The sequence below is a fragment of the Lissotriton vulgaris genome, chromosome 2_1 (assembly GCF_964263255.1).
Source record: "Lissotriton vulgaris chromosome 2_1, aLisVul1.2, whole genome shotgun sequence".
Lineage (NCBI taxonomy): Eukaryota > Metazoa > Chordata > Amphibia > Caudata > Salamandridae > Lissotriton > Lissotriton vulgaris.
This window is the reverse complement of record NC_141687.1, coordinates 256,222,932-256,237,270: the sequence shown is the minus strand read 5'-3', so window position 1 is coordinate 256,237,270 and position 14,339 is coordinate 256,222,932. Positions and strand designations below refer to the sequence as shown.

The 14,339-nt window shown below is 43.3% G+C and overlaps 1 protein-coding gene across 7 annotated transcripts in view; it reads right to left on the bottom strand.

Annotated features, from left to right (window-relative positions):
• Positions 1-14,339, bottom strand: part of ACACA (acetyl-CoA carboxylase alpha) — a 1,131,726-nt gene that overhangs the window by 919,384 nt on the left and 198,003 nt on the right. For all 7 annotated transcript variants that reach the window (XM_086954890.1, XM_086954892.1, XM_086954891.1 and 4 more), the window contains 6 exons: positions 10,969-11,107; positions 5,220-5,329; positions 3,992-4,073; positions 3,688-3,786; positions 3,441-3,547; positions 1,193-1,303 (listed from right to left, as the gene is read on the bottom strand). In XM_086954890.1, the coding sequence (XP_086811016.1) occupies positions 1,193-1,303; positions 3,441-3,547; positions 3,688-3,786; positions 3,992-4,073; positions 5,220-5,329; positions 10,969-11,107 (648 nt within the window). The remainder of the gene's footprint in view (positions 1-1,192; positions 1,304-3,440; positions 3,548-3,687; positions 3,787-3,991; positions 4,074-5,219; positions 5,330-10,968; positions 11,108-14,339) is intronic.

Genomic DNA, 14,339 nt, shown 5'->3' with positions numbered 1-14,339 from the left:
GTGATATGTGGAAGCCTAGATGTAGATAGCCAAGAGAAGATACCACACCTGAAAAGGAATATAGACATGACATTGCTTTGTCTTTTCCAAGATTAGATTAAAACAGCAACTTTAACACCAGGAAGGGCTCACAGCCTCAATTTAATTTCTAGTGACTGTTTTTAGCCCTTGATGGAGTGGTGTCTTTCAAACTATAACTCGAGATCTGCCACTCTGAGAAAAATAATAATGTACTTATGTCTTGGAAAAACAACACAAGTACAACCGTCAAGTAGAAAAACAATGCAGATGTCCCAAAATCACACAAGTCAGCTAGACTGACAGACACTGATTCACATTTCTTCATAATGAGTACTCTTAAAAATGCCAATCTATGATGGTAGATAAATGCCTTCTCACGCCACATGAAAGAAGTCCCAGGGAAGGACTCCAAGCTGTAGACGGGAAATTTATTTTGCATTTTTGGATCCAAAAATACTGCGCTAAGAAATGATGCATATGAAATGGGCAGATGACATTGCCTATACAGGATGTATCTGTTACACACATTGTAATTTAAAGTAAATAGTGTGCTATTACTGTCAGTAAATGAGTTATTACTCGCCCCGGTGTCTTTTGTTCCCAATTTGAGGATTAATGTCTATATAACACCAGTCCGGGTCTTTCTGGGCGAGGAACCACACCCAGGATAAAAGTGGATGGACACACGCAGGGGCAGCAGGCTGAGGCACCCCAAAGTCCATGACAGCCTGCTCCTGCACCATGGGGAGGAGATAGGGGGCAGGCACCAATCTACCAAGAGAGTGCTCAGTCTTCCCCTCTAAGACACCCCTTAGAAACTTTGTCCAACACACCCACATACTTACCACACCCCCAAAAGAACAGGTTGTTAAAATCTACATTAAATCCCCCCATTATCTAGGGGATTGGTAACTGTGTTAAATGACCTAGAAATTCCAGGTTTGTCATGTTATTGGGGAGTTTAACTCGTAGCCCAGTTAACTCACAGAGAGGTACCGGTTGGTATCATCAGTTATGTCGCTAGTAACTCCCGGGGAATTAATTAGCAACTTGTGATGATGCCCTTAGTCAGCAAGCAGATATCCTGCAGATGTGATGGGGTGGAAGCTATCATGCACAATGCAGGCTCTAAGAACACTACAGTGGTAGAACTGCTCCAGGATGAACATACCTGTCTGAAGAGACTGGGGAACTCCTCCGGATTGTTCACTTTTCGGATTCCTTTCCCTCCTCCGCCCTCGGAGGCTTTGATCATGACTGGGTATCCCACTTCCAGAGCAGCCTGGTGAGAGAAAGGGCGAGAGATACAAGGTGGTGGGAGAGGGAACAATGAACGTACAATTAAGGAGACAACAAAAAAGGAGGAAGACAAGAGAGGGGGGAAAAAAAGAGGAAGATGCAGGGCAAAGACGACAGAGAAAATGACAAGGTGGGAAAGAGTACAGAGGAAGGAGCAATGTAGAGGGAGGAAGAAAGAGTAAGAGAAGAAAAGTGAGTGAAAGAAAAAAGAGACAGCAAAGGTGAATAAAAAACAAATAGGGTGCAAAAAGAGGAAAGTGTGATAGAGGGGAAGGGAGAGGGAGTTAAGAAATAGAAAAGAGGGAAAAAAGGAACTGAGAGAAGACAAAGATAAGCAACAGTGACATAAGGCACATAATCGGGAGAAATTAAAAGTCACATAGACAGAAAGGCAGGACAAAGCGGTGAGAGAAATATGAGAGCCGGGGAGTAGATGGACGACAAAAGGATAATGGGAGACAACAGCAAAAGATGGACATATCAAGATGGAAGAGAGGAAAGAAGAGTCCAATAATAAAAGCAAAAATGGTGTATGCTCCGTCTATCAGAAGAGAACACAAGAGCACAGAGGAGTAGTTATAAGTGCCACAAGATTATGTAGAAAATGGAAATGCTGACTAACTCCACACATGCCAACCCTCCTACGAACACTGTATCCTTCTTTCCAACATGTTCTCCACTCAGAAATACTCAGCAATGTTGACCCTTGCTGCACGAACAGAATGATACTGCTACTATAACTACAGAACCTAGAAAAGAAAGCGCCCTCACAGGCTCCCATAGAACTGAACATCCACCTGCCTAGATGCAATGATCAGGGACTCTGCAATATAGAACCCCAGTCTTCCACAACCAAACTCCATGGCTTACATCTGGTACTGCTGCGGTTGCTGTGTAACATCACCAAATCTGATGGAGCACAAGCAATCAGGCCTTCACTGTGCTGGGTGATGGGGCTTGGTGGAGGGACAGGGAATGTGGACAGGCAGTGCCATTTCTAACCTCCTGTTTCCATAATACAGAGCCCTTTGCATAGCGACCTCTAGAAGCATCGGTGGCCACCCGCTTAGAGCACGGCTTATGTGCCATCAGTTGAAACATGGAATGCTGAGTTCTTGTAAGCAAACCAACTGGCATCTGAGGAGTGTAGGGCTAACCATGGCCTTCGTTTTAGAGTGAGCAAGTAGATGCTATCAGATGAAAGCAGAGTCATTGGCTGGAACAAGATGAAGGTAGGCGTGTGGCCGCCATACACTCCAAGAATGGATGCTGCGGTCACCAGCTAAGAATGTGGCAACCTGTGCAACTTGAGAGACGAGCTATTGCTGCAGCATGCTGGTTACTGGTGCCACATGTTAAGGGCAATTCTATTGCTGCTGCATGCCGGATGTAGAGCTATTACTGATACACACCGATGGGAGTGCCAACAATGGCGCGCCAGAGGGAACAGCTGTTGCTGCCACATTTGAAAGCTAACAATAATAATAATAATTCCTATTTGTAAAGTGCGAACATATCATCCTTTAAGGTTTCAAGGCGCTGGGAGCCATTGGAGAGATTAACTGAGCTATTGCCCAGAGTCACATGATGGCGAGCTGAGCTGCCACTGACGATCAAACCGTTAGACCCGCGCACCGGAGTCAGCCACTCTAGCCGCTGTGCCACACCTCTCCTATGACGCTGCCGCCACATGTGGCCAGTAGGGCTACTGGCTGCCACATACTGATAGTCATGCTGAGAATGGAGCAATTACTAGTTCCACTAAAGTTACTGCTTCCAACAAAGAGTAAATGGTCACCTTTAAATGCCAGCATCCCACTTTCCCTTTGAGATGACCGCCCTGAACAAATGTAAAAATAAGACCCCTTTCCCGAGAATACTTAAACTGTTATGTGAAAGACTGGAAACTAGCTGCACAAAGAGTGCATGGGAGAGGAAACAGAAGAAAAAAGCAGCGAAAAGTCTCCAATGTTCTGCCATGTTATCATTTGCCACATATATCTATACAAGAAAATTGCACCAGAGTAGTCTCTGTGAGTAAAAATACTAGTTCAGCTTCAATCATTTGGATGAAGCTATTTTGAGAGGCCCCGAGTTAATGGTACAAGAAGGCAACTTACCCTCAATCCATCATCAACATCTTTGACGTAGCCCTTCTCATACAGCTCCGGGGGGACATTCAGGACACCCTTCTTCATGTCACTCTCCTGCCAATCCAAGGTGAGACCTGCAACATAAGGCGTAAGGTAAAGTTTCAACGCTGAAAGATGTTGAATGGATGCCATGCCGATACTATCACACCGCTTTCTAGCATCTGTTTGTAGATGGGGTCTTAACACCAGGCGACACACAATTCTTGTTTCTTACCACTGCCACTCCATGGGAGGGTGGGGATGCCTGCCGTTTGAGCCACAATTGAAGAGGCAATCTTATCTCCAAGAGCCCACATGGCTTGGCTTGGTGGCCCTGCAAAGAAAAGGGATACACACAAGAAAGAGATTCAGAAATTCATGCTCATGTTAAAAAACACAATCCCTTAAAGGTGAGTGTGTCTCACCAATCTATTGGAAATCTAGCAAAGGAGAATGTGTCAATAGGTCCACTGAGGAATATTTAGGTGGATTTTACAGATTTTTGTACCTGGTGCCAATGCCTCTTCAGATTTTCTTACCCATAAAAGCAATCCCATTTTTGCACAGAAGCTCAGGAAGTTTGGGATTCTCAGATGCGTGGCCCCAGCCGGCCCAGACTGCCTAAATAGAGAAGAAGAAATGGGATCAGAAACACGCTGGACCCAAAACGCATAATGTTCAGTGTACACTCAAAGCAATCTTCATACTACATTCATCATTAGAGTAGTGACACAGAAATGAAGAAGCATTCTCTTCAGAGTGTTTGCACAAAAGTCCTGAAGAGGATGAAAGTGCTAATAAAAACATTCATTCATACATCCTTCAGGCAATCAGGGTGAGGGAACCAAGAACCCTAGCCTGAGTTACAGCTCATTGGTTTCACAAACTGAAATATGTTTGGTATATATGGTGTTCCCAGTGACTGGAATGGTGTCGCAGATATGAAGGATCATGTCTCATATCCAATGGGAGTACCAGGTGGGTCAAGAGGATTTTACGAGAAGCCTATCACAACAGGCTGCAGAAGTTCCACCTGGAATTAGCTTTAGAGCAGAGGAGATGTGGTTCCTCACAGCAGGTGAAAGCTTCATTGCTGAGGGTGGCTTTCAGGGAAGTGTCTTGATCTGACAAGAGCGAGACATGCTCGAAGTCAGACAAGCAGCCACCATCCCACAGCCTCGAGCCCCCAACCAATGATGCTGGTCCAGCAGAATCGGAGGGAGAAACATTTGGGATCCTAATGCCAAATAAGATTAAAAATGGACGGATCTTAGGACTTTCTGAAAAAAAATACATGCCATTGGACTGCACAGTAGATGCAATAGGGCTGGGGGTGGGGGGGGGTCAATGTTTGGTCTCATCTGATCAATGTTCTATCCAAGTGGTCCATGCCGTCTCCTGTACCTGCAGCATCCAGCTCTCTCAAATCCCAGCACCATGCAAATCTCTACTGTCTAGCAGCAAACAGCTCTCTAATATCCCAGGATGTTCAGCCCTCTCCTATACTGGGGATAGTCTATCCTTTTGAATGACATGCAGTTCTTTTCCATCCTATGGACATGTACACAAATTCTATCACATGGACATAAAGAGCTTCATATCCTGAAGGCACAAACAACTACACAGTTTCCAAGGTAGGAGCATATTAATTCCAGGCCATCCACACCGTTACCAAGGGATATATGGCCCTTTCAAACCCTGGAGCATGTAGCCAGTCCATCTCTTATCCACCCAGTTGGTTGAATGACTTGCTTCTCCACTGCTCACCTGCACCGGAATTCTTTTGGCGATATCAAGAATAAGTTCAACGTTTGCATAGTTGTTGTTGTTTGGTCCCCCAGGAACAGGCACATAGTGGTCGGCCATCTTAATGTATTCTGCGGATACAAGAGGCAGAACTATTACTCTGCGCAAAGTCTCGCATTTACCACATCTTTTGTCTACTAATATTGAGCATCGTGGCCATACCAGGAAATGAACCCTCAATTAATCTGATTATACCTCTGTAGCTAAAAAACACATTCTTACAAAACTCCGCTGTCTCACTCCCTGTATTTTAAATCTAGGCCTGCTTGTGCGACTTTGTCAATCTCAGTCCAAATCCACATGAAAAATAGTGAGCCAGAACAAATGCAGAATAAGGTTCCCACCCAAAAAAATCTAATTGTCAAGGTAATCACAATGGCCCCCATTATACAATCTTTATACAGCAAAATTACTTGGGGCTCTTCAGAAGGTTACCTCAGTTTCAACTAAATTTTGTGTTTACCGATTAAATATTTTATGTACAATGGCAATACGGTTCTTACTGCTCAATCTGCAGTTAGCTTACAATACTGATTCACTAGTTTAATGCCTATAGTTAGGAGGATAATCTCAGAATCAACATATTTATAACTAGAGCAACAGTTTTCCCAACCGGGATCAAGTAAAAATTACTAGAGAATCAGTGGAAACTTGACAGACTGTTGCAACTAGCAGACTTATGTGGTGGCGTTCAGTCCTTAACACCAAGTCACTGGATTTCTTCTTTTCATTTCAGGCACCTGCCTCTTGATGGAGTGGTCCAATCCTAGGTTGCATTTATCACTTCACAGACTGTGTGATCTAGCATATGAAGAAGAAGTAAAGGTTCCCTGAGCTCGGTCAATGCTTATCAATCATAAACCACGACGGCTATCACTGTGTTCTGCTGTACTGCTCAACTCATCTGACAAGTGGTATCAATTTGTTTGATTCACTTCCATGAGTTGCAAGTGTCACCCTGAGCACCTTCCCTCAAGGAGGTACCCTGAGTTGTGACCGGAATATCTTCCACTGTTCCCAGGAAGATCCACAACACCACTCCAGGACCACTTCCCATATTGTAGAAGTGTGCATCGCCACCATGGGCCCCATAGAAGAAATACCACCCAGGACTGGAGAGCGCCAACCGATTAGAAGGGCCAGGATTGATCTATTGCTTTCAAACGGAAAGTCAAAAAAATGTCTAGGCTTCTAAAACAATTTAGACCACAGTAAGGGAAAGGGAATGATATAGCATGTTGAAAGCACTCTCTGCTCTTCCATTATGTACTTACTGAATAATAATTATTTTTATAGCACTTCCTACCGACACGTAAGCAGTGTTAAAGAGCTGTAAATAACTCATGTTACTAATATCCAGAGATATGGTATTGCATTTGTTAACGTATGGAAGGATGAGCTGGCCTTGCCAGGATTCAAACTCATGATCTGGGAATCATCGCTTGTTTAGTAATGAGCATTTAAATCACGAAGCCATTTTGCTGTCTGGTGGATTCCATCTGCGACAATCACACAGAGTTTGAACTGTGGGGATGTCAACCTTCTGCTCTAGTCTCTTACTCGATGGGCTTTACCTCATACTGCACTCTGTAAGGCAGACTCCACCAGTGTATGGCAGGTAACAACTTCCAGTGTCGCTCCTCGTACAAAGAGGCCAGGGGTGAGAGGGAAAGAGGAGAGATCCCCTTCAACCATAACCCTTTAAAGAACCCAGGGCAGGGGGGGGGCCTCTTCCATGGGAATGCCATGGAGGCACAACATGACAGGGGCTACGGTGCATTACTAAAGCGGTGCCTCTGCCATTTAAATACCAGAATACACACGGACACAGGGATATACCCAACAGCTGCTGCTCAATTTACAAACACCAAAATATAATTTAGAAATGCTGAAGCTCTCCTGCTGGACCTCCAACATTCAGGCAAAAATGTTGATTGGAACAACCATTGTTTAGCAGTGCAACAAGGGTCAACTTTGAGTCTTGTCACCTTTAAGAAGGATCACAAAATCCTCCAATTTGAGAGACAATTTGGATGAAGCTAGGATAACTTCTCTGCCTCTTCTTTTCGAATTATTCAATTTATCCAGGCACAATCGACCTAACCTTTCTCTCCCTTGATTCAAACTGCTGGGACTAAGTGTTTTTTTGTGGCTTATCGGTTATTTGTATGTTGATTGTTATCCATATAATTCTTCTTGTTCTCTTGTAAAGTGTTGTGATGCTCTTGGGCCAAGTTTACACTACACAAAACTGCAATAAATAAATAAAAACAAATAAGAAACGGTAGCATACACAGCAGCTTGTTTTCTGCAAAATGTTGAGTCTTGCATTGTACATTTTAACAGCTGTAATGCTTCTAGTCTGAACAGCCATTACATATCAAAGGGGTAACCCAAAAATAACCCGAAGTACCTGGGTAAATTGTGATACGTAACAACACGATCTAATCGGAGACCAGCAAAAAAGATAAAGCTAAACAGATGAACTTATCCTACTTTCATTTATCCAAAACAACCTCCTCTCTCCGAGGAGGTGGGTGAAATGTTGCTTCTATCAATACGGGAGAGCTTATATAACAATATCAACTCGTATCACAGACAAAGAGGTAAATGCATGAATTTTAATATGAAAACCAACAGCATAAATACATTATTGTCTGAACATAATGCATTTATGCTATTAGTTTTCATATAAAAAATCATGCATTTCCCTCTGATAATGAAAGTAAGATAAGTTAATTTGTTTAGCTTTGTCCTTTTTGCTGGTCTCTCGGATTGGACCATTGTTGTTACGCATCACCCTTGTCTGAACACGGCGCTCTTGTATGTGAGGAGGAGACAAAATGCAGGGGCTGTGGAATCCCGCTACACTCCAGCTGCAGCCATCGTAAGGGTCTGCTCAGGAGTCCACACGTTTTTTTTAAGATTAGGTTGTTTTCATATCAAACATCTTAAGTACACAACACCCGCAGACAGGATGTCCCAGCTGCTAAAAGTTCTGCGAACAGTCATCAAGTAAGTGAGCAACGTCACACCAATGACAACAATTTCGGCAGGGTTTAGGAAAGGAGCATGTTACATTGCAGCCAATCAAATTTCGTATTTTAGATGTGAGTAAAAGCGGTCAGATTCGAAAGTGCTATTAAAAAATAAAAAGTAGAGAAACTCGTAACATTGAGTTGCTTCACACTTAGAGTGGTGGAAAGTTTATAAAAACCAAACGGTCCTCCCCGAACCGCAAAACCACAATGAGAATGAATGGCTGCCAAGCAAACGTTCACAGCTCTTATTTTAAAGCAGTAAGACTCTTAGGAAAAAGAACACGAATTTGGATTTAAAAAACTAAAAATATTCCATATGACTCTCAAAAGAAAGATACGTTGAGATGACAAATTTGTCATACACGTGTATTTCAGAGGTTACTTGATTGACAACTGGTGTTCACAATGTTCAAAATATTTTTTTACTATTTAAGAATAACGCTATCTGGAAATTTTGAGTGTGTCACCTCCCTAGGCAGAAGGCAATCATCTTACTAAAGGGGAGCCCCAAAAAAAGAAGATTAAAATACAATGAAAAGGTGCCCTCTCTATCTGAAAATTTAAAGAAAATAATCACTGCAAAGCCAATAGGTCTGGTTTGGCTGCCAGACGTCTTGCCCTGGCAATGCTCATTTTGCTTTCAGATAATTTTTGAAAGTTTGCTAATGTTGGAGGAACTACTGGGCCCTCAACTATATAAAAAATATGTTGGCAAAAAGGAAAAATATCATTTGTCCAAAAAGCGCACTTTGTCGTAGTGGTCCATTTGCATGCCAACGTGTTACTTATGAAAGTGCAGAATGCCAACATTCACAAGCAAGTTGGCCAATAGCTGAAGAGGGCCTACCCATTGTCCCATGCTGTATGCTGTAATGGGAAGAGGAAAAATGTGAATGACATAATAACAGACCAATGGATTGAGAGGGCTGGCGGAAAGCCCTTATAAGAAACTAGCAATCGATACAGTTTTATTTCAGTAAAATCAAAAGGTACTAGCCAACGCAGACCTAAAAAACAAGTCCTTGCTGTGATTCAGGCGATACATCTTTTAACCGCTGTGAGACGCCAACAGCCATCTTCTGCTTCAGCGTTTCTTTTTGATATACACGCGGCCGTAAATTGGTAAGTGGCAGATAATGCAATGTCTGTTACCCGACTTATAGCCTACGATGGAGAGCTTTGTCGGTAGTTATTTAGTGTATTATCTATTTTCTGAGTGGCTAACTCTATAGTATAACACTTGGTTTATTTACTAACTATTCTAGACTCGCATAACCTGGGTCTTCATTCTCGACATTTAACCGAGTAACACGCCGGTTTCTGTCATTACATCGCTTCCAGTTCACGCACGTGTACGTTTCAACTTAATCATTCCGAAGGGGAGGGGGGGAAACCCTTTTTTCAAGTGCGTAATCGTCTTTTAACTTTTGGGTAAGTGATAGCATCTTGCCTATTCTAGAAACATCTAAGCCTATATATAATTCGTTCTTAAATTTATGTATGTTTAGATACATTATCCTTTGGTATGTTCATCCCCTCTAGATATAACGTATAGAGCATTCCTGTAATACACCATTCTGGGTCTTACACTATCGGTGACCTGTTGACTGAATGTGCCCTAAGGAATCATCATTGGACCTCCTATAGTAATTTTTTAAAAAGGTGAGCATATTAGGTAATCACGACACTCTCCTTCGCTACAATACATATATACGGATAGTTTCATTCCACGTTATGTTCTTCTCTTTTTAGATATCATACGTGCAACATCTTGAAACACGTTTTGTTGAGAAACATCTTTACAGTCAACCCCTGATTGTGTATTTGTGAAGGAATTATTATCGCAATATCCTGAATAGCTCTTAGAAAGGTGAGCAGTTTAGGTCATCATGTCACCTTTACAACCTAGTTTCTAGATGTAAGATTATTACTCGAAACACGATGGCAGCTTACTAATATACCCTTTCACCTGTTCATCTCATAAACTTGGTTACTACTGCAATACTGAGAAGAGCTCTTTATATTGGGCTCATTGAAGTGCAGAATACTTCCTATATTTTTTTAATGTGACTGCTCAGATGTTCTATCAGATGTTCTTAGTAATATGTTAATCATATACTTTTTATCTCATTAGGTAGGGAGAAGGTTTGCTTTTAAAGTCGATTATTAGTAATTCCATGTAAAATTTAAATAAATCTGATGAACTGTATATGTTTTCTCTTGTGAATGTAAATACTTTATTTAAATGTTAAAGTCTTACTTTCTTTTTTGTTCTTATTATGTATTCCAGAACATTGTGTGGCTCCTGAAGAAGGGGTTCTTTTAACGCCGAAATGCGCGCCGAGTACATTAATTGCCACTTCTTTAATTGAATGTTTGTCAATTAATTTTTTCTATTTCATTATATGTTTTTAACTTTATAGTGTATTCATTGATATGTATTATGTGATATATGATTTTCTGATTTTAATATGAATGTTTAATAAATAAGAACCCATTTTGAGAATAGATTGTTTTTTTGCATGTGCTTTTTTTGCAACCTTGTTCCCTTGTTGTTACTTTGTTGCCTAGGATTTGATACACACAATTTGTTTTCCCTGTCCTAGGAATAGTACTATTTCTCATTCAGGGGGTCCTTGTTGTTCACATATGCTTGCTGTGAAACTCACCTGCGTTGGCTTTTAGATCTTCAGGGGTCACCATGACCACAAAGCGCAGAGCTCGTTCATTTCGAAACACTTCATAAGACCAGCGACGGATGGAGCGCATGCACTTCACAGCTGCAATACCATTATTGGCAATAAGGACCTGCAAGGGAGACAAGAAAAGGAAAACAATTTTCATGCTTATTTCTTTTAGATCTTTTCACTGTCTACTTTCTGGAGACAATGAAACAAAATACAAGGAGGAGAACTTCTTATACCTTTAAGGACATGCAACTACTTAGCTCCTGCAGTCCTATAGAGACATGTCTCGGCCTAATATCTACTCTACTGGGAACATATCTCAGCCTATCTTTTCCACTCTTGAACACATGCCTTGACCTACCTCCTCCAGCCATGGGCAAATCTCTCAGTCAACCTCAATCACTCATTGGATATGAACAATAGTTACTTACCTGTAATCTGTGGTTCTCCAGTATTGGTGTCTTTCATAGATTCACATGCCTGAATCATTCCCCGTCGTCGGAGTGGGAGCCCACGGTACATAAAAAAGTAGTGAAATATACCCTTAGTACATAAGAGATAACAATATACCCAACCAGGAAGTAAAGTAGCCCTAGCTACAGTAAAAGAAACTTCCACATTAGAACCTGTCCATGTCATTATGTATGGACCAAACTGCAGCCAATCAGGCCACAGCTCCCACCAGCAAGCTCTCCCCAGAGACCCAGGCTCTCAGATTTTTGTAGCACCGGAGTGTACCGGAATAAGTATAGAAGAAAAAAGCCAAGTGAGCCTCTGAGGGGAGGTGGGTGGGTGCATGTGAATCTATGAAAGACACCAATACTGGAGAACCACAGATTACAGGTAAGTAACTATTGTTCTTCTCCAGTATTAGGGGTGTCTTTCATAGATTCACATGCCTGAATCAGAGTAGTGAGCAGTAATAGTCATAGCATTATATACAGCTCTTGGACGCCAAGGCACATAGCAGTAATGCAGAAACCACAAAGGAATAATAAAATAGGCGTAAAAGAGCAAGAGGAGGTGGGAGAGAAATAGCAGAGGCTCACCTTATTGGAAAAGATTACGCAGGACTGCTCTCCCCACCGAGGCATCGGTGTCGCTCGAAGCTTCCAGACAGTAATGCCTCGTGAATGTGTGCCTGCTGGACCAGGTAGCAGCTCTGCAGATATGCAGGAGAGGCACACCAGCAAACAAAGCAGTTGAGGAAGCAACTGCTCTCGTAGAATGTGCTCTGGGCAAGGTTGGCAAGGGTTTACCCGCCTGTAGATGGCAGAGTCCAATCGCTGAAGAGACCCATCTAGCGATAGTTTGTTTAGTGACTGCACTGCCTTGACGTGGTTTGCCATGCGCAACAAATAACTGATCAGTTTTCCTGATGGCAGCTGTCCTGGAGAGATAGAACTTGAGACACCGCTTGATGTCCAGCGTGTGTAGAGTTCGTTCCGCTGGAGATTGCGGACTTGGAAAAAACGTTTTAAGGATGACTGGCTCATTCAGGTGGAAATCCGATGGCACCTTGGGTATGTACCTCGGGTTGGTGCGCAGTATCACTGAATCATTTGTGAATTGCAAGAAAGGTGGTTTAGAGGAAAATGCCTGTATGTCACTGACCCTTCTGGCAGATGTCAAGGCCAGTAGCAAAGCCACCTTCCAGGTGACGAATTTTAGATCAGCTTTATGAATTGGCTCAAAAGGATGGCGCATGAGTTGAGCTAATACAATATTCAAGTGCCAGGATGGAGGCGGTCTACGGACTGGTGGAAACATGCGGAATAAACCCTTAAAGAATTGCTGGACAATCCTTGCAGAGTACAGCGAAGTTTGACCGTCCTGTCGGTATCTCGATATTGCCGCTAAGAACACCTTGAGTGTAGAGTGTGCCAAGCCCGATTTAGCAAGATGTAAAAAGAAGGGCAAAATCTTGTCTGGTTCAGCATGGATAGGATGTAAACCCACAGTCCTGCACCAAGCACAAAACCGCTTCCACTTGAGCCTGTAAGTTTTATTCGTGGAAGGCGCCCTAGCATTGTCCAGGACCTCCTGACAGTCTTGAGGAATGTTCAAATGCGCGAACTCATGGTGTTGAGGAGCCAAGCTGACAATTTTAGAGAATGAGGGTCTGGATGATATATTTTTCCGCCTTGTAGAGTCAGAAGATCCGGAATTTGAGGCAGCTGAACTGGATCGCACTCTGAGAGGAGAAGAAGCTGCGTGAACCAGTATTGTCTGGGCCACCGTGGGGCAATTAGAATCAGTCGACACGGTTGTCTCCTCATTTTGTTGATGACCTTGGGGATCAGAGGGATCGGAGGGAAGGCGTAGGCAAAGATTTGTTTCCAGTTCAGAGAGAGAGCGTCCCCACACGACTCCTTGTGAGGAGTCCAGCTCGCGAAATGGGTGCATTTCTTGTTGTGGTAGGTCGCGAATAGGTCTATCTCGGGGCGACCCCATCTCAGGAAAATGTGGTCCAGAGCTGGCTGATGCAGTTCCCACTCGTGAGTGCTGCTTTTGGATCTGCTTAGGGAGTCTGCCAGGACATTGGCTACTCCCGGGACATGAACTGCCGTCAGGTTGATATTGTGTTCCAGGGCCCAATTCCAGATTTCCTGAGCTTGCTGAGACAAACGGGCCGATCTTGTGCCCCCCTGCTTGTTCAGGTAGTGCATGCTCGTCGTGTTGTCTGTTCGGATCAACACGGACGAGTTTGACAGAGTCACTTGAAATGATTTCAGGGCGAGGAAAATGGCCCTCAACTCCAACAAATTGATGTGCCATGTCCTTTGTTGTGCGTTCCATTTGCCACTGATTGTCATCCCTTGAAGGTGAGCGCCCCAACCTTCCAGCGAGGCATCCGTGGTGACGACGAAACTGGGGACTTCTTCTAGAAAGGCGCGGCCGACTTGCAGGTTGCGTGCCAGAGCCCACCACCGAATTGCGTGTTTCATTCGAGGTGTTAAGACGATGACATCTTCGAAGGAACCGGATACTTGCACCCACTGGTGGCCGAGTTCCTCTTGCAGTGGTCTCATTCTCAGACGACAGTTCGGAGACAGGAGAATGCATGATGACAACATCCCCAGGAAAGATTTTAATCGTCGAACTGAAACGCACTCTCTTCTGAGGAGTGCTCTCGCCAGGTCCTGGATCTTGGCTTGCCTTTCGTTTGAAATGAAAACCTGAGCTTTCCTGGAATCCAGAGTCGCTCCCAGGAAAGACGTCTTCTGAGACGGTGTCAGGTATGATTTCTCGAAATTTATTGAAAAACCCAAGTCTTGAAATAGAGACAGGCATGTTTGGACGTGACTGCTTGCGGTGGCATAGGAATTGGCCTTGATAAGGCAGTCGTCCAA